Raw genomic sequence first — 21,464 nt, 5'->3', positions numbered from 1 at the left:
GATAGAGTTTCATCTCTCTTTTGAGTTCTCTTACAGACATACATAAGATTCATATGTGTAAAGATAAATATTAAAGTACCTGTGGCTAGGATAGGAAGGGATTGGGAGTGTGCCTGGTGGCGGGCGGCGACCACGGCGACGTGGCGCGCGCCGGCGCCCAGGGGTCTGCCGCCGCGCCCAAGGCGTGGGGGCCCGACAGCGCCGGCGCGGGGCCCCCGACCAGAGGCGGCGCAGCGGCCATCGGGGCCCCAAAGGCAGGCGACGCGCTTGGGAATGAAAGGCCCGTGTTGAGGCCCATTTGTTGCTGTTTGATTTCATTGATCGACAGTTTAACCTACAATGAGATATAATATTACGATGAGTTTTCGAACTCATTAAAACATGTTTGTCGAAGTCTATGTGTGTAGGTGTACTGACTGGTGCTGGGGGTCGCTCGTGCGCGAAGGGATTGGGTGCGGGGGGGTCAGGCGCAACGGGCTGCAGCAGACGCTCAAGGTTCACAAGCGACGAGTTCTCTCCGAGGAAGGCAGAGGGAGACTTCTTGATGGCGCCAGTGTTCGTGGGTGACACCGGTTTTGGAGTCAGACTGTCACCTGAGAATACATTCAAATATATTTAATATAAATATTAAAATAATTACTATCAGAGATTATCGAACAAGTTTCGCACTAAATTATTTATCCAGGCGATGTCCATAATTCATAATATAACGAAAAAAGTTTGTTTTGTCGTTTTTTCAGGAACAAATCATATTTTTGATAGAAGAATAAAATATTTTGAAGGAAAAGCGTTATGTCCCATTCTGGCGACTTCTCTCTCTTTCCCTTTCCCTCTGTCTCCTAATATAATTATGATGTATACAATAATTTAACTTATTTTCGTTACTGTTTTATTTCATACATTTAATTTATTTTACTGTGTCTATAATTTAATACATTATATATAGAGCCGGTTGTCCCAGGAGATCGCTCTTTTTTATAATAATACAGATCAAAATTATTCGTCGGCAAAGGAGACGCGTTACCGAGCGCGGACAGGTCGAAGGGGTCGCTGTCGGGCTGCGTGCGCGGGCGCTGCGACAGCGCGTCGAACTGCTCCAGCTCCGACGACGACGGAGACGACAGGATCGACAGGGGAGACTTGTTCTGCAACTGCGATATTTTCGGCACATCAAAATACATTTCTCTACATGTGGCCAGCGTCGGCGCTCCGGTTCAATAGTATAATTATCATATAATGAGTTATTGCACAGACCTGCGCGGGCGCCCAGGGGTCGGCGGGCGCGGCGGGCGGGGGCGCGGCGGGCGCCCAGGGGTCGCGCGCGGGGCTGGGCGCGCCCGACCAGCCGTCCGGCGACGTGTCCTGCGGGGGCGCTGCGTTAGTCTGCGTTATATCGACTCTACATTTTTATTTTTAAATTTATAATTAGTCATTCGAGATTCGCGTTTGTGACTTTCATAGTGAGGGCGAAATTATTACATCACCAGGATATTTAATAATCAATGTACCCGTCGCACTTTTGCCCGAACCATTCGTTATTTTACTATCGCAGATGACTACGTGGTTGCTGACTTATACGGCGATAGATCTCGAAAAGGACCAAATCAAAAGTCGAGCCAATTAAAAAATGCCTTGCCTCGGACGTCACGTTTACCCACGGATCCAGTGTTGTCGTATTGCAGTACCACCAGTATGAGAGTTATATTATACTAAATTAGACCTTGATATTTGCCACCGTAACAGTTATTCATAAGTGAATAGAACGTACGACAGTATATACATTACGAAATATCAATAATAAATAATTATATATCTAGCATAATACGTCAACCATATACTAGTGTATCATAAATCATGTTAGGTATTTTTATAACTCGTTAGGCTCCTATCTACCAATGATAATGATATAAATGGCATAAAATTAGCACATAAACTACGTTCCCACATATCTCCTTACCATAGTATCCACAGCAGGACGGAGGTCCAAACGTAAACACTAAATATGTAGAATAAAAAAATATTAAATTGCTATTTTTTTTCTTATCATCATTCTTGTTAAATTTGATATTATTGATATTTGATATATTTGGGTACTAAAGGCAAAGATAGAACAAACTGGTGGAACATGGCGGTTCCATGGAACTGAGTCAATAACATGAAAAGTTTATAGTAGTCCAAATCTAAGTTAGGCAAAGTATCATTTTTCTGCTGCCTGTACATTTTTATAAGTAGTTTAATACAGGCTCGTTTTAGTTGCGACATGTTTGCAAACAGAGGTAAGGTTCGGCGCATCGTCTCACCGCGGGGTGCGCGAGGGGGGCGTGCGCGGGCGGCGAGGGCAGGCCCCAGGGGTCGAGCGGCGCGGGGGCCCCACCGAGTGCGGGGGGCGCGGCCGACGGGGAGAGGTTCACGTCCAGCAGATCCAGCAGATGTGACTGCTGCTCCGGTTTCTTGGGCTCCACGCCTGTAGTTCTGTAATCATATATTTCTTATTTAAATATATATGTAGGTCATCCTGGTATATAGTAGTACTATAGTATTTGTTGTTTGTTCTTTAATTTTATTTACTTTTCATTCTGAATAATTATTTGTTTTGACTGCTTCATGCTATTTTATATAAAAAATTTAAAACTCGTATAAATTAATATCACCCATTGTCAATGTAAATTTTTAAAATCTAATAAAGTAACGCCCTAATATAACGCTAATGTTGCGATTTCTGTGTCTTCTCCTCTTAAAAAACCTTATTCCACTACTTTGTTTCAGTGCGGTCTGGCGAATTTACTTGGTGGCAGGGCTTCGTGCAAGCCTTTTTTTTAATACTTAAATGTCTATAGGCGGATTGCCTGTCTGCCTGTCGATTTTATATATATAAAAAACTCATAAACAAACAAACACACCCTAACCGCTGAGCAAGCTTTCAACAGAATAGTGAATCAAAGATCTACCAGGCAATGGTTGGGTACTCGGTTACAAAATATGTGAAAAATCCGTTGTATGTCATGGTGGTTTTAAAACACTAACAGAATTACTTTCGGGCGACACTCCATGCAGCCGAAGAACCAGCACCTCGGATATAACTCCACGGGCGGTACGATTGTATCGCGCATGAGGTGCGCTCGCGCACGGAGGTACTGTTCGAGTCTGTGAGGATAGGATTCGGGGTCGGATCGTGAGCAGGGAGTGGGATCAATGGGAGCTAACTACAAATTATTTTAAGTATTCGAATAGGGTTCAGCAAAATACTTTTTAGTGATCTTGTCCTATCGATTTGGGAGTCGAGACCATAGAACATGAAAATACAGGCGGAGGGCGGATCTACTAGGAGAGACGCAGACGGAGGGGCGGTACCCACTGGAAGTCGTTCTGCGACTGGCTGATGGCGAGCTGCAGGCGCACGTCGTCGGAGCGCCGGCGCCGCTCCTCGCGCTCGGCCTCCTCGCGCGACATGGCGAGCGCCAGCTGCAGCTGCAGCTCCTCCTCGCCCGCCGTCAGCGGCCGCGCCAGCTCCGCCTCGCGCCCCGACCACTCCGCCGGCTCGCTGTTGCTGAGCTGCGGGGCGGGACGGGGTAGAGTCGAAATTTGTATATATTTTTACAATTACATTTTTTTCCTTTCAAACGAGAGGACGTTTTATCTGACATTGTATGTTTTGTTTGATGTTTAATTATTTCATAAAATTCTTTAAATTATATTAAGTAATTAAAATTTAAAAATTCAATGACTTAAATTAAAATTTGTAAGTGCTTGCAGACGTCCCTCGGCTTGGCTAAGCCCGTCCCCACATGAGCTCCACACCTCCTCCAAAGAAGAGGTTCTTAGGAGGAGGTGTGGAGCTCATTCCGCCGAGCAGATATATCGACATATACCGCTTGCCCACAAAGGAGGGTGCGAGCAGCTCACCGGCGGGTACGTGGGGCTGGAGGGCGTGTCCAGCGCGCCGTCGCTGCCGAAGGCGCTGGCGCTCTGCGCAAACCGCTGCTTCGCTTTCAGAGCGCGAGCCCTCTCGTTCTTCAACCGCTCCTCGTCTTTCAAAAGATTCACTAGCTGTTTCGCCTTTTCTCGCACGTTTAGACCTGTAATTTATGTCATTCTCGATACATATATATATACAAAAACGTAAACATTTCTCATTAGAAAATCATGCAGATAATTATTTATCTTTCTAAAACAAATAATGATAGAAATTAGCGCTCACAATACTGTTTGATTATTTATTCATTACAAATAACACAAAAACTATCTTCAATTCGATCTTTCAAACAAAATGTTCTTTTCGTAGACATATTAAAACATCGGGATAAATTATGGAACAATTTCATAGACGTAAGAAATAGAACACTTTTAAATATTAAATAGTTAAAATCTCAAAAACTAGAGATGAAATTATCTATAGCCTATTCCAACCAAAAAGGCCCAAATAACCAGCATTCGACACCGAATACACTCGATATCATCGGTCGAGAGCTTGATTGAATAAAGATATTCATTATGGATTTACAAAAGAAATGGCGTTTTGACGTCGACGAGACCTATCGGAACTTTGGAAGTAAAATTAAAGTGAACATAAGTATTTAAGTGAAATAGTGCTGTATTATAAATAAAGACATTAATCAAGAACTGCACTATGTAACCTACAATTGAAAAGCCTACTTGTCGTTGAGTGGTAACCTTCATACGTCGACGCTGGCAATGCCAGTACATACCACTTCATAGGCTATCAATACGGCGCCAAACATAACATCTAGTATGTTCGAGTCTGAAGCCTGTGACACTGGCTTTCGTAAGTTGGTAGCAAACTTACTGAAGACATTGGTAAAATAATAACAATTTCATTCAAACATTTTCCAGACATTAATCAATAAGCAAATTAAAAATACGTTGATATTAAAAATTATTTATTACTTCGGCTATGGATACCGTTTAAAAATAAAGTAATTTACAGCTACACGTGCGAAACTACAGAACCGGTTCCTGTGAACATGTACGTTGTATATCGCACACTTTTATAGAATCGGATGAATAATTCAGTTGTATTAAATTCCGTTACGATATTAAGAAACGCAGAAGCTATCATTAACTGTGCCAAGGCCGATTGTAGGTCAGTAATAATTACATTTTATATTATTAACAGATAACAAATAGTTTTCCATTCGTTAGTTTATGTTAGCGGTGAAAACTGATGACGTCATTTATAACAAATTTAAATTTAAGATGAAAAAAATTGACTTTTCTTTTTAATTTACTAATATCTCATGTTGTAGGGACTGAAGTTTACTAGATAGAATACCAGTGTGATACGAGAATTTTAACGAAAGGTCGTACGATCAAATAAATTCGCGTTTATATTTTCGACCGAAGAAATAAAACGGGGCTTCCCCGGCAGTTGCACATATGTCGTTTTTATTGTAAAATGTATGAATTCGTATTTGATTTTTTTTTTACATAAAAGACGGAAGTACATATCGGCCACCTGATGGTAAGTGGTCACCTGCCATTGACATTGGCGCCGTGAGAAATTTTAACAATCGCTTACGTAGCTAATGAGTCACCAGCCTTCAGAACAGAAATATCAATCGAAATTAGTTTTTAATTACCAAATGATACCCGAACAGACTATAAATAGCACGAGGCGACAATAATTACAGCCGATCGCGGAGCGACGAACTCTGAATTAAACGTTTTCTATATCATTAACGGTAGTGTTGACGGCATCAATACTCGTTGAAACGTCGAATTTGAATGTTTTAATAACTTAATTTTAAAGATTTCATATATAAATAAAAATTGATTTCAAAAAACTACTTGGAGGTACGTTTTAAATAGAATGTTACTCAATGTCTATACTGAACCCAACGTGATACGAATCATCGGGATCGGCATATGACCAAAACTGTTATACACGAAAATACAAACAAAAATTCCCCCGTTTCTTTTTATTCTTAGCCCTTAAGACGACACAAGACTGATATGAGAACGATATATAAATGCTGTCAATACATCTCTGTTTCAGACAACAACCAAAAATCTTGAAATACCCAACTCATACTACTATCAAGTTGACGAATCACACTAATTATACTATCGACGCAGAACATAGTACCCTGACATTATAAAATCAACATCTAATAAAATGTTTAGATTAGTTAAACAATTGCCGGTCCGCCTATTACAAAGATCTTATCGGAGAATGAATTGATCAGGTTTACGTTAAGACATGAGTTTTTGGTAATGGATCGCCACACGACATTTCCAAGACCTAGTCGACTGCACGGAACTAACCTTGGTCCTTCCCCTCTTCCATGTATTGGAAATCCTTAAGCGTGTGTATCGCAAATATGTTCTCCTTGCACTGCATTGCCACTTTCTCGCTACCTGTCTTGATGAGGTACTCCATCAGGACTAGAGCTTTGTACACGTGCCGCCAGTTCTTGCCGTGGTCGTTTAACCGTTTCCATATCATCTGCATGATCTCGGTGAACGCCATCACATTGTATGTGAGGTCGGCGATCTCCGCCATCAGAGTACTGGATGGGCCCCATGGATCGTTTGATGTTGCCTCGCGCACTTTTACCTGTAATTAATTTATTTATTTTGTCAATCATTTACAAAGGAAAATATGTGTCTTTTTTTAAACTTATTATTTTAACATTTATACATATTTCACGGATGATAAAAAATGTTGGGCTCATGAGTAATCTTTTAAAGTGACGTGAATAGTTAAATAGTTGATACATATCTTTTTAAATATTCATCTCTGTTCTACAAAATATATCACTTGATAAATTTTGATACTTGTTTTCTCATTTTCAAAAAACGATTTATATGTAACTTATTTTACAACTAATCTCAGGTAAATTTAATTTTTATAATGGCAAAATTTCCATTTTATTTCATCACTTAGTTATATTTGATAAAGTTATATATGATTTATTTTGTAAAGGTGGTGAAAAGTTGACGTTTTATTTTTATTGAAGCTCCGTTTAATTGTGTTAACACAGGCAAGTCTGTTCCGTTATAATACAATAAACCCCATTCACGACAGTATGGCCTGAAAAATAATCGCGAATCAGAATCTATGTATGTAGGAATCGTGAAACGATCGTAAGATATTATTTGTTTCTGGAATACGTCTCTATAGAATTTGTACACAAGAAAAAATCAAAACAATTACAATATTCAATGCAAAGATTTTTTTTTATTTCATTAACGATTATTGTTTTTTTTTTTGTACTTTATCGCTGAAATTATTTGGAACAAATAACAAAACACTAAATCAAAATGGTTAAATATCATACTTGTTCCAATGACGTAATCGAACCTTGAAAATTTAAGACATTACGTACGTGTCAAAATCATATGTCAGTAGGGCTCGTGGTTGTATTATATCAACATACATACATGCATGCTAAATAAATTGGTTGTCCTATATCCGAATATTTTTTCTGTAGTGAAATTTCTTTAATCCAACGTTAATATATACTCAAGATTTGGGCCTACGTTTATGTATGTAATGTTGGGCCAACATTTTATATACAACATAAAGGAATATATGCATTAGTTTCTGACGGTCTGGCTAGCAGTTATCTTGGTAGAAAATCATACGCCAAGGCATGGTTAGTGGTCCGGTTCATATTCGTATATGATAGTTGATATTTATCCGACCTAAGAAGAAATATCAATACAAAAAGATCTCAACACCAAGGCGTTTGCATTTCGATTAACAATTAAACAACGATTCAAACATTAAAAGTATTTACGAATTCTGTTGAAATAAACTATACACGATGTTCCATTTGAACCGATATTTGAACGATAAGATGTAATGGTTTTTGGGTCGATTTAACAGTAATTTAGATAACTGTAGTATCGACTTGAAGTGCTTAAGCGGAAATATTCTCAGATGTTCGTTTTTAGTTATTTCAGAACGACACAATAAAAATGTTATCATTATTTTAATTTAGAAAGTCGTTAAACCTAATTAATGAACGTTTAACTTAAGCGAAATGTTACTATAATTACAAAAAAAATTACTAAACTGAATTTCTTGGTATCTATATTATATTATAACTCGGCTGCCTTATTGGTCTAGTCGATTTATAAGGCTGAAGATCTCAAGGTCCTAGGTTCAAAACCCAGGTCGGGCCGATAAATGTTATTGAGTCTGTCGAAATATTGTTATAGCAGTCCAGAGTCTTGGAGTTGGAAGTGTTTGGTCAGTTGTAATCTCATTGCGGGTTCTAGCTCTAGCAAGTGTGATATTTAACGTGCAAAGTGAATTATCTATATTTCTCAGTGCTAATTCGTGAACGAAGGTTATTGGTATCACAGATACACTAATGACTGGCGATGGCTTGTCTCAGGATAACCACGTTCATAGCTATGGACCGGAATTCAAAAGAACATCCGAGGATACGGAGCACGTGCAATGCCTTTTGAGCGTCGAACATTTCTCATCTATTGATATTCGGACAGCGTTAAGGATGTAACATACTTCCTTAATGTTAAGCGTAGATAACTTTACGAATATTATCATATTGTTGAATATAGAATTGGTTACATTTTATTGCTACCAGTATCCCATGGCTGGGCGAAGAGATCCTTTCTTTTTTAGGTTTGACGCCACCACACTACTTTAATACGGGATACACATGTGACAGAACTTTGACAACGATACTCTTCAGAACAAAGTCAAACATAATTCTAGTAAAAACTACGGTATTGGCTAATATCTAGATATCAGTGTATATCAATAAAAATACAGCTGATACAATGTCTCGCGGTAAGCATGACGAGTAAAAACCACCTATTATCTGGTGACTAAGACGTTTATCTGTGTTATCAATCGCGCTAACTTTAGTATCGCAAGCGTATTTACTTGGACACGGTTCCAAATTATGTTTACGGAACGCCACGTATTGAGAGATGGACATTCGCAAAAGCCGCAAACAATCTTATCAGACAATCCGCGACTACAAGCAACCATTTCGCACCAGGAGTAAATATAACATTTCATTAACCATTTGTTTTGATGAAGCGATCGCTCTCTAAACTATAAAACCGTTTTTTGTACGTAGCATTCATTTAATTTTGTTTAATAGTTGTATCTTTGTCTATAAGAGTAACTACTGAGTTTCTTGCCAGTTCTTCTCGGTAGAATCTACATTCCGAACCGGTGGTAGCTTTACTTTAAATAGTTTGTTAAATGACGATTCGAAAGTGCCTGTAAAAGCCTACTTGAATAAAGTATATTGATTTTTGATCTTTTTGACGTATAATAAAGTGTTTATTCTATTCTATTGCGAAACGTCAATACGAATAACAATTAATATTTCTTTTTTCAGAAAACTCAATCAGTAGATATACATATAGTTTGACGTACGCTCGATAAGACTCCTAATTAGATACACATATGGAAAAACGAATACTCATACGCAACACATATTTATTATATATAATAATAAATATTCGTCTTTAGAATTAATGTTTATTCCTTGTTATACGAAATGTACAAAATTGTCACTAGTGAGTGTCAATTTCAAGATCGTCTTTATTTCAATTTAAGCTTTCGAGAATTAGTAAATGGCTTCACGTATTGTTTGGTCGTAGTGTATTTAATTCACCCTCTAATTGTAGAACCGATTAAGTTTCTCACTAATATGGTTAAGAAACTTTTTAAAACTATGTAGACAACTGTAAACATGCCGATATCAATAGTTACATATACACCGTTTTGGAACACCTTATAGTCCAGTCAAATTACGAAATAAAAAAAAACATGAACGAACACAGTTTGGGGATTTTAAGGGTCGATAGGGGGGTGTATTCTGAGCATAAATTCCAATTTGAGGGGTTGTACTGAGGTCAGCTCCCTCAGTACAACAGAGTTCATGTTTTACACCCATTTTTAGCCATAATTTGACTGGACTATGAGTATTTTGAAAATCTTGCAAAAGAATATCACGCCGCAATCTTTTATTTTTAACCGATTTAAAAAAAGGAGATAATCAATTTTGCTGTATTCTTTTGTTACCTCAGAACTCCGTCATTTATGAACCGATTTAGATAATTATTTTTGAGTATTGGAGAATATACTTTCATTTAAACCATTCACCCATAATTTTTATGGCGGTAGTTATGTGTAATTATTTGAGTTTATAATTTATTTCGTGCTCGGCGGTGAAGGAAAACATCGCGAGGAAACTTGCATGTGTCTAATTTCAACGAAATTCTGTCACCAACCCGCATGGAGCAGAGTGGTGGAATTTGCTCCAAACCTTCTCCCCAAAAAGCAGAGGCTGTTAATGCAATAACAACAATCAATACATATTTATTTATACGAAAAGGACTGAAGGCGAATGTTGCATTCCCAAGATATGTTATCAACTAAAAAGTCATAGTTTTAAAATATCCTTTAACGACATTTTTCTATTTTAACATTAGAACATTTTAGAACATTTTTTATAGTATTATATATAAATATATAATTATTATGCTTGTTCCTAGTACCAATTAATAAATAAAAATCAGTAGGAAAAATCCTAGAATAATCTTTTGATTTCATGATTGCAGGCTACTTCTGTTTATTTAGTTGCTCCGAGCGGTTTGACCTGCTTTAAACGTTAGTTTTCCGCCCCCGTCGGTCGAACCGTTATGTGATAAGGTCTGTAACTTTTCCCAATAAATCATCCATCAAACGCATAAAATATTTCTTCTAGTAATTGGACTTGTATTGGTGTTATGTTTGTTTTGGATTGGTAATCCTGAGATAAGCGCGTTTAAAGAAATAAGCAAACTATATAAAAATATTGTTGATATTCTATACCGATCTATGTATTTCTATGTTTTTGTAATGCCGAATATAATATTGGAGACCTTTTGCTTGATTTTTAATTGATTATAGATATTTTATTTCGATGTATGATCAATAATGTGAAAAATCTAGTCATTCTGATATTATCTTATTTCAAAAAAACTTTAAAAAATTTAATTACTTTTTGAAACTGACAGAAGCCAATGAAATATTTATGTGACAATGAATATAAAAATAGAATATTATTTTTGTCTTTATTTTAAGAGAATCTATGACTTTTTAAAATACACAGTAACAAAAGCAAACACTTATAAATCTTACCTGGGCATCGGAATAGTTGTGCGCGAGGTTTTTAATATTTCTCCTTAGGCCCGCCACGTTTACTTGCATTTCTTCCCGGGCGCGGGGCATCTGTAACAAACAGACAGGCAAATAAACACAAGCTTCTAAATTGAATATAGTTAAATTTATAGAGAACCTGGATATGCTAAGGCTAAGTCTGATTGCGTCTAAACAGCTCATCGGTGTTTGAAATACTTCGAGTCTTACCCCAAGTCCTGATTCATAATCATCACTGACCAGAGACATTTCTAAACAAAGCTTAACATTTTTTTCGCTCGATCTCTATTCAATTTGACGAATTCACGTTCGGAATCAAAAAACGAAGAGTGATACTCTTTCACTTATACTTTTCGTTCTGATGCAAAAATAAGCCGAATGCCCCAAAACTATCACTTAACGTGTAAGTTGTACTGGACCTGTTTGAAACTCTATTACGTTCCTGACACAAATGAATGCCCTTAGCAGAATACGAACATGACATACAATATAACCCATTATAAACAGGCCTAACGTGTAAATGCCCCATAGGAAGACCGAAGATATTTGTACGAAAATGGACAACATCTTAACAATACACGAGACACAGGAACTAGTTAACGGTCATCTTCTTCAAATGTGCAAAGAGAAAGCTGCAATTTCAAGATGACGTATCCCACGAAGTGATTGCATCGCGTTATACGAAAAACTTCATATATTACAACGACGAAAACGAGGATGAGTTGGGGTAAACTGGTTTAAGCTACAATAAAAAATGGCATTCAAAAATAGATCTCACGGTGAGACTGGCCTATCAATCTGGAATACCCCAAAAACAATAACATCCCCAAGAAGTAAGACAACTGACACAACAGACCAGTAGTCAATCAAATTGCACACAGACACTAGAAATCCTAAAATTACGATTGTGATGCTGTCTGGAAATAATTAAACGTAGACACATAAAAAATAAAGTCAATTATAACAATAGATAGATACATTAAAGGACAAAGTCTGCAATCGCTTTTGGGGGTTTAGAGCTTATTGCAAAATCAATCCATCATAATCACTTGATATAGCCAAACGTTCTTTGCAGAAATAATTTAGGTTTCCTCGTTTTTCTGTCTTCACTTGTCATGAAACCATGAGTTGAGCAATAACAGAGTCGTATCTCAGTATCCAAAAAAACACACGAAATGAATGATGTTCGGTATATGTATACATAATGTACAGTGAAGATAGACAGTTACGTACACAAAGACGCAGTACAGACTGTACGTGAGTGACGACGTGTTATTTTGGCTCGCTACGAGTAAACAGAGGGCGCGACACAGTAATTATTTTTAACACGCACGGAGCAGTGAACAGAGAAATGACATTGGTCGCGTATTACACGATTATTCTGCAGCTAGATTAAGTCAGAGTTCGCTAAGTGTATGACTTCATATGTAAGCTTATTTATTGTAGACGGCCGTCTGACATTATGTAATATAACCAGACGTATTGTCGTTCTAAAGATTATTTTACTGTAGTAAACCAATGTTAGGGTGTTGCAATAATAATTCCTTTGAATTTGTCAGGCAAGGCGGAATAGGTTAGTGCAGTCAAATTTATTTGGACTTGAGTAAATTTTCAAGGTTATTTGAGACCAACGTTTTAAAGTACTTCATATGTAACAGTTACCGAATGATTATGAAAATATGATTCGATTATAAAATACTATAATATATAATATTTTTGAAATACGACTCACTGGTTAATCATGAAACCTCGGAAACTATAACACCTACGAATTTGAAATTTGGCAAGTTCCTTATCAGGTGTAGACATTCGCTTAGAACGGATTTCGTGGTATAATAAATTTCACGCGGGTAAAGCCGCAGGTTCAGCTAGTATTTTATATAGATACTATAGTAAAGAAAAACATTACATATAATTAATAAAATACATTAATTATTGTACCAATTACTTATATTCGTGTCACTTCCAAGCCGCTTTTAGGTTTATGACGCCGGCTGTACCGAGCTATTGACCTGCGCAGGCCACGATGTTATGTTTTAGATATAAATGTTTTGATAATGTTTATTGTTTTGCGATTTATTTTATCTGATATTGAGCTAGAAGGTATTCGTGTTTAGTGAAAGTTTATAAAATTAAGTAAAGTGACCGACCGTTATCCCATTGCTAAGAATAAGCCCTTTTGTTTTCAAGATAACTTGGAGCCTAAACCACAGTGTTACTCCAATCGGTACACATGTGGAAAAAAATTATTTGACAGGGGCAGGTCTTACGATAAAATAAATTACTTTCCCAATATCAATCGTAGCATCTATAAAGTATTTTTTTTTTTACGATATGGCGGTATATCTTTGTACGAGCACGTATGGGTAGGTGCACGTACCACCGACGCATCATATATTTTACAGCAATGATTATTATTGCGTTCCGGTTTGAGGGAGGAGTTAGCCAGAGTAACAACAGGCATAAGGGACGTAACATCTTATTTCCATAGGTACCATGGTTTCGAATTGACGATGTAAGGAATGGTGATTATTTGATACAGCGCTTATGTCTATGGGCGGTGGTGTCCATATGTCATCAAGGCCTAGCTATTCGTGGCGCCTCACTATATCAAACAAAACTATAAGTTTTTAAATGAAACTATATCATAGCCCTCTATCAAAATACTGGATCAAATATTTACTTTTGGACTGTCTCACAGGTAGCGTCGGTTACTAGGTGAATGGTTTTTATCCGATATGTCATTCTTATTACAGGTCGAGAAGTGGTCGATTTTTAAACGAGTCATTTATGATACTTGAATTTTGTATTACAGTAGGAAAATGAAAAATGAAAAAAAGGCAATCACTTTTTTGATAAGAAACTAAAGTAATAAACTTATTAAGTCATAATTGACAAACAGACAGCTATATCTTTTACATAGTCTTATCTTTAATGTATGTTATAAACAAATGCATTCCTGAACTGAAACCTCCGTAGATCTCATCAAGATAACTGACCCCGTTAACGTATCGTATTCATCGCGACAGTAGTTAGGAGGAAAATTACACAATTCGAAATAGGTATGTACTTGTAAAATAATTCTAATTGCCACTAAAGACATACACTTCATTTGTGTCACGCATGCTTGCGTGGAAACAATTTCTTCTCTACTTATTTGGTATTTTAAAATAATATTAGTAACTAATAAAAATACAGAATAACAGCACTACAAGTAGGTCAACGATTTCACCCTAGAACATTGTACGTAATGAGATTAGACAGATTATAAAAAAAAAAACTGGGAATTAAATAAGAACAAACGGTATTATAATTAGGGTAAAGAGGGGGGAGGGGGGCGTTTGGTGGCGTTAATCTGAAATCGATATCAAAGAAGCCCATAGTATGTAACTGTTAGGTTTCAGTTTTTAACAGATCATTGCTCAAGGTACGAACACAATTTCTATTATCCCACTGAGAAATCAATCAAATTCACACGAACCACGCACTGTAAGTAATATTGTCCTTTTCTTTCATGAGTCTTAAGATGTTATATCTCTCGTGCCTATAATTACTTTGGCATATGACCTCCGAACCAAACTTTATTATATTCAAGAAACGATTCGTTTTGCTTACATAGTCGGTAGAATGGCATACGAAGCGTAATTAGAATTTACTATTACTTATATATAGCTTGCTAGTTACGGTATCAGCAGGCTGCGAACCTACAGATAACGTATGCTGTCTAATCTTATACATATTATTTAACTATGAATAAGTAAGTAGTAATGATTTATTACGTTTTCAAGTTATTCAATAAGAAAAAAATATTTTCTGCTTTTCGTGAGTAAAGCGGGTCGCTAAATAAAATTATCAATAGATCTGTAACTGTTATTGGCGAGCTGTAATGCTTATATTTACTTACGAAACGTAATATAAGTTACTACAAGTATTTAAAACGGGATATTTACCATTCTTTTTATTATTAATTGGTCGAGCTCGATATTTCGACTTTATTTACGAATATCTTGTTCACGAGAGTCTCGTAAAAGTAAATAATATCGTCGTTTAAATACTTTTAGTAATAAAAATAACCATGTTAATTTAAAAAATGTATATAATATTATATCCACGATCGTGTATTTTTTAATTATTAATCTAAAGTTCATGATTTAAAAACTACTCAGAACAGACTGAGGCGTTGTTAAACGTCTACTTAAAAATACTTGGAGGCTTTCTGAGCACGCTAGCTACTTCATCGTGGTTTCTTTCAGCGTAAAAATAAATCATTTTTTTTGCTTTGAAGCAAAAACTACGATTTATTTATATCGATATACATAAAACTTATACTGGAACATGCAAAGTTTCGGAGGTTTAAGTATGACAGACAACGTCAGACGACTGTTTCACCTTAGTTGATTTTAATAAATCCATTGCAATTAATATTGAAATTCAGCTTATCTGTAGAACTAACTTAGAAATTATTATATAAAATGCAAGTGAGAGGTATCGAAGTTTACAGAATTAATAAACAAGGCAAAGCTGTTTAAGAGGGTTAGCTGGCTGGTTTCATGTTACATTAGCTTTCTCAGTGTTGAGCGTGTAGTGGTCGCTTGGCAACGAAACTGATGCAAACAGAATCAAACACGCCTAGACTTTAAAACATCGCCGTGGTGCTTAAATTTAATTGGCACGCCATAAAATTTGAATTTTATTTTCATAACACCGTAAACTTCGTAACATTCTCAAAAATATATGCATAATTATTTTAGAACCTGGAATTACTTGCTATATAAATATTTATATTTTGTTTAATTAATGTACAATAAAAAAATAAGGGGGAGGCATAGCTAAGGACAGCCTTGTTAGAATTTTACTCAGTTAGTTGTATTTTATAAAGTAAGTAAGTTAAGATACATTCCTCTTTTTAAAAAAAAAAAATGGTTATTGCGTATTTGTACCACATGTGTGACATACTTTTATCGGAAAAATGTAGATTCGCCGATGTAGATGCATAACAATTAATTAATGATCGCCAGTGTTCGAATCTACAATCTTCGGTTAATATTTGGGTGTTCTAACCACTGAGCCATCTTGGCTACAAATTTACCGACTTTGATTGATAAAGTATAATATGTACCTACTAGGTTTCTAGCAAATTCTAGGTTAGCCACATTCGTAAGCTGTGATAGCTTCACTTGTAGGGTCCGTAACTTTATGTATTTAATGTGTATAATAGTCAAGTGATTTTCAATAGTCTGATTGAATAAATGAAGGTGAGTGAGCCAGTGTAACAGGAACAAGGAATATAAAATCTTAGTCGCCAAGGTTGCTGGCGCAGCGGTGTTGTAAGGAATGGATAATATTTTGACGGCACCAATTTGTATTACACCAGTAGTGACCACTTATAATCAGGTAGTCCAGTTGACCTTCCACCTTACATAACTACATTATATATAATAAAAAAAAAAACTATAGTACAAGGATATCTTTTTACATATCATAATGTATGTATTCTATTAAAGGGAATGATTTCATACATTGATAATAACCATATCTATGAATGAAATCATTCCTATTCAAATGAAACGAAAATTCAGTTACACGTCACGTTAGTAGTGGTTATGTATCAGTGGATTATTACGTATTAAAAATAAATAGAGTTTCTTATTTTATTGGAAAGAAATTAAAACAGATAAATGTATCAGCTGATTAATTCGATTGCACTCAGACATTCGCCAGCACTGATCGGTATAATAATCCCATTAATATAAACCACTAGTTAACTTGCTGCTACACGGGATATAAGATGTTTTACCGGACTTAAAAAAAGGGGGAAGTTCAATCAATTCGGTTATATTTCTTATATTTCTGTTATCTTTGAACTCCGCCATTTATGAAACGATTTGGAAAATTATTTTCTTGGATTAAGGATTTTAAAGTTGTTCTTTTTTTATCTCAAATATGATGGAAGCGATCGAATTACCTCATCCGCGTTATAACTTAACAAAATTCCTCATCAAATTTTATTCATCACTTTTTCTTTTATGATACCGCATACACATATGAAAGTAGGTAGTGTGGACAGACCACAGCCCACGTTGAATGCTGTTTTTTTGAAATCTCGTATGCCAGGTAAAACACGTGGCACGTGGTTTTTGTGGTTTACCGGTCAAATAGGGAAATTTTTATCTTTTCATATCAATTCTGGGAAATACTATGTAATAATATTTAGGCATATTTAACAATGTTGTTATCGTCGAACCATATTCCTACTTAAAATGTTACTTATTTTATGAAATTATTAAATACGGAGTTGACACACAGACTACATAAATGTTAATAATTAAATTAATATTATATTGTATATAATATTAATTTAGTATATATATATATATATCTTGTACAGAAACAAGAGATTACAATTTTTTTAGAATAGGAATATTCATATAGTGACGATTTGATTAGTAGAGTTACATATAGCGAAGCCGGTTCGAAGCAGTTTTACAAATTTGTACAGAGTACTTCAACGTTCATTTAAAAAAAAGCAATTGCATAATATTAATTAACATAAAAAAATAAAATTACATAAGAAAAAAACGACGAAAAATAATTATTATACAATAAAAATAAGAAAAAAATATATAAATAAAAAGTACTTACAAAATTTAACACGGCATTTGTGAGTACCGTGTTTGCACAAAAGTACGAATTACAAAAAAAAAATCACGACACCGTCAATGTCATTACCACTATAATAACGGTGCGTCGTCAATCTGTACGCTCGTATGACGCGGCACACGACACTACATTATTCTGCCCTATATTATAAAGCTGCGTTTACACAGTACAAGTTATTACATTAAAAAAGTATACACATTAGGAATATTATTTGAATTAACAACGAGAAACACATTTATATAATTAGCAGCCTCTAAAAGGCCGAATTAAAATAATAAAAATACATATAAGGATCTGTTTAATCGCTCTTTATGTTAAAGGTCAAACATTGACGTTTTCACACTACCTTTAAAACCGATACTATTTTTTTTATAGAGGTTTCATTATAAATATACAAGAACACGAAATCATGGTCAACAAGTCGATAGTCTAAATCTGCGAAGCGCACTGCACCTTTGGGTATAAGTTTTATGTATATTGGTTTAATCGTTTTCAATGAGACATTACAAAAAGTCTCCTCATTAATTTAGATGTATATTTTACGACAGTATATATTCTAAACTTATGACTTTTAAGCATGCACTCTACATAGCAGCAATGCATAAGCAGCTTCTAGTTGACCTATTTTTTGGAAATCTTTATAAAAATGGTGTTATGGGATTATTAAAATATAATATGTATATATTTTATTCCATTTTACGTACAAAATAATAAAACGTAATAATACTAATATCATAGAGTAAGTCAGAAAATCTCCCACGACTGGGTTCTTTACAAGAGGAAACTGTTCAAAGATCAAAAAATTCGTTTCTTCGGTACAAACGTTTCTTAGGTAATCACGACTGTTGAGGTCTAGGAGTACTCTTAAATGTGTTTATCGAAGTCATAAACAATTGAATATTAGAAAAAAAATATATATTTTCAAGAGAAAATTACGGATCAAAACAAATTACGAATGTAAACGCAGACCAAATGGTATACGGTTAGTATAAATTCAACAAGCCTTTTTCAGCTCATTTGCTTTCACTAAGTTATTCCTTGATTACGTCTCAAGCTACTAATTCATCTTCATCGTATGTACACTTCGATATGATATGATTACACAAGCCGATCGTTGAAATTGGAAAGTGTGTCATCGCCTTAACAGGGTTGTTAGGTAATGAGTGGGCGGAAGCACTAGGAAGGGGGCTTGGCTAAACGCGATGCGATCTAACAAGAGTGATACATGAACACCACGGGGCAGGCTTTATATCTGACTGGTCTGTGATTTATGTGATTTATTATTGAACAAAAAACTATTTAAATTTTTTATAATTAATCTGACCAAGGCAGGTATCAAGTTCACTTCTGATTATGTATTTATATAAAGAAACAAAGACAAAATAAAATTATATAATAAATTATGATATAATATAAGCAAAGATTACTTCATCGCTTTTGTTCAAGCTGTGAATATTATTCACGGTAATAATTGTCAGGAAACTTAAATTTCAAATGATTTTCTTCAACAATTTTTTGTACTCAACATACTAAACAAATGATGGTAAACTGGACAAATAACCGCAATTAAAAAATATACTCATTGTCTAGATCTTTCTGAGTAAATAATAATTTTAGGACAACATCGAAATAATGTTTTAATTAATTTAATTAATTGACATATTTAATACCCGCCGGTCAAAACGCATCACGAGACACGAACGTAGATTAACGCTCTCTGCGTTACTAGTTTTTCTTCTTTTTTTTTTTTAAATAAAACATCATACATGTTTTATTTAAAAAAAAAAAAATAATTTAAAGTTTTTAACGATGATTAAAATGTTTATGTAATAATAATAATACAAAATAACAGATGTTACAAAATACGGCCTTATCGATAATGGCGCTTTATCGATCACTTCCAGGTGTATCTCTTAAATTATTCATATCATTGTTTCATCAATTCGCCCCTATATATCTAAGTATATATGTTACGTATATTTATTTTATATATTTACATTTTATTTTCAAATTGGGTTTAGTATAGCTTCACATTTAGGCACTTTTACAGCGCCATGTGAAGGTAAAAAATTACAGGTCAAGTCCAAGCGATTGCTCGCCTCGCTGATTCTTTTATTACTTGCTCAAATAAAATATAATTTGACGATACAAGCGGCTTTCTTGGTATATACCTACACCAAGCATATCTTATTAGAATCGTTTTAGAGTCCAAGGCATAATTTTGTCAATCGATGTCTTATAGTCCCACATGTGGTATCTGAACAGTGAAAGTCGGTTTTCATTTTCGTTGAAAAAAAAAATATCGACTATAATTATGACATCAGCCATTCATAACGAGAGACATATTGACAGCTTGTAACATTTTACTCAATTTAAAAATAGAATGTAATCATTAAAAATAGTCAACCTCACCAACACATGCATAACTAATATCGACAGGTGATACCATTACTGGTCACAACGCGTTGTTTGTTCAGTGTAGTAGTTTAAAAAATAGCTTCGAGCTATTTCTAAAGAGTATATTATAAGTTCATTCGTTCATTTGTTTTGTTTTTTGTCTTTAAATAAATTCGTTTGCATACTAAACATTTATCGATTTTATCATAACTATTAGTAATTTCCTTGATGTATGTACCTTATAGAATATAATATACAACACAATGATCTTCCGAAGATCGCTGTATTTTTTTGTATACTATGAGATGGCGGACGGGTAAATGGGCCACCGGACGGTAGTTGGTCACCTTCAACATCGCCAATACGCCACCAACATTGGGTACTTGGCTCTTGTAACCTTGTGCTGGCTCCCGTATCCTTCAAATCGGAACACAGTGGATTTGTAAAAGAGTTTAAAGTTGTACAAGCATCATATAATTTGATTCGCTTTGCGTTTGTTTGCAATGAAAGCTACCTGCGTGTGGGAGGAAATGTATGTTTACCGGCTTGCCCGGATACGAACCTGCGATTATAGATTAACATCCACGTGGTGTTATATTCTATCATTGGAACATCTTAGCTATATACGAATAAAATAACTTTATAATAACCAGTACATCATGTCAATTCGTATACCGTTGACGTTATTTATAACAAGTCGTTGCGTTGCTGTTAAATTACATCTTGTCGATATTAAACAAATATAAACCGTAATGCAAACAGTGTAACGATCATTTCTGTATAATTCAGTTATTTATATCGGACATGAAATAATAGGTGTGCAGAATCAAACCGAAACGTGCGTTGAACTTGCGATAGGCGAAAAATATATGGAAGAATCTATTTTAAGTAGAACGTAAATCATTTTTATAAACTAGGAAGTTTACAAAGGTGTTTATAGTTACATAGTACGTTATGTATACCTACGTATGTATGTCTGTTTGTGATGTTGCTCGTTTTATGTAGATTTATTTGCATGTTTTTAATCTTTTCTTATTTTAATAGGTATCTAGATTTCATTCTGGTTTTTGTTTTTAGTACCTATAAGTAAAGCTTAAAATGTTTTTTTTTGTTATTGCTGTATATCTTGCTAGTATTGTGTCTGTGTGTCAATTGAAATGATTTTTTCTTTTTTTCTTTTATTTATGGAAATTTGTTGACAAAGTAAAAAAAAATCTGAAACAATATTTTTTTCAAAGATTTTTCCTAAGATTAT

The 21,464-nt window shown here is 35.1% G+C and overlaps 1 protein-coding gene across 2 annotated transcripts in view; it reads right to left on the bottom strand.

The window, feature by feature from the left end:
- The window catches only part of LOC125065577 (epsin-2), a 32,182-nt gene that overhangs the window by 3,388 nt on the left and 7,330 nt on the right, over positions 1 to 21,464 (bottom strand). The window contains exons 2-11 of one of the 2 annotated variants that reach the window (XM_047673268.1): positions 11,135 to 11,224; positions 6,283 to 6,574; positions 3,904 to 4,076; positions 3,356 to 3,552; positions 2,301 to 2,472; positions 1,958 to 1,996; positions 1,246 to 1,362; positions 1,025 to 1,151; positions 418 to 593; positions 80 to 334 (exon numbers count right to left, since the gene is read on the bottom strand). In XM_047673268.1, the coding sequence (XP_047529224.1) occupies positions 86 to 334; positions 418 to 593; positions 1,025 to 1,151; positions 1,246 to 1,362; positions 1,958 to 1,996; positions 2,301 to 2,472; positions 3,356 to 3,552; positions 3,904 to 4,076; positions 6,283 to 6,574; positions 11,135 to 11,224 (1,632 nt within the window). In that variant the 3' untranslated portion in view covers positions 80 to 85. Of the gene's footprint in view, positions 1 to 79; positions 335 to 417; positions 603 to 1,024; positions 1,152 to 1,245; positions 1,363 to 1,957; positions 1,997 to 2,300; positions 2,473 to 3,355; positions 3,553 to 3,903; positions 4,077 to 6,282; positions 6,575 to 11,134; positions 11,225 to 21,464 lie in introns of both variants that reach the window. The other variant, XM_047673269.1, reaches the window with a different exon arrangement.

This window comes from Vanessa atalanta, chromosome 8 (genome assembly GCF_905147765.1).
Source record: "Vanessa atalanta chromosome 8, ilVanAtal1.2, whole genome shotgun sequence".
Classification (NCBI taxonomy): domain Eukaryota; kingdom Metazoa; phylum Arthropoda; class Insecta; order Lepidoptera; family Nymphalidae; genus Vanessa; species Vanessa atalanta.
Note: the sequence above shows the minus strand (reverse complement) of the source record. Positions and strands in the feature narration are given on the sequence as shown.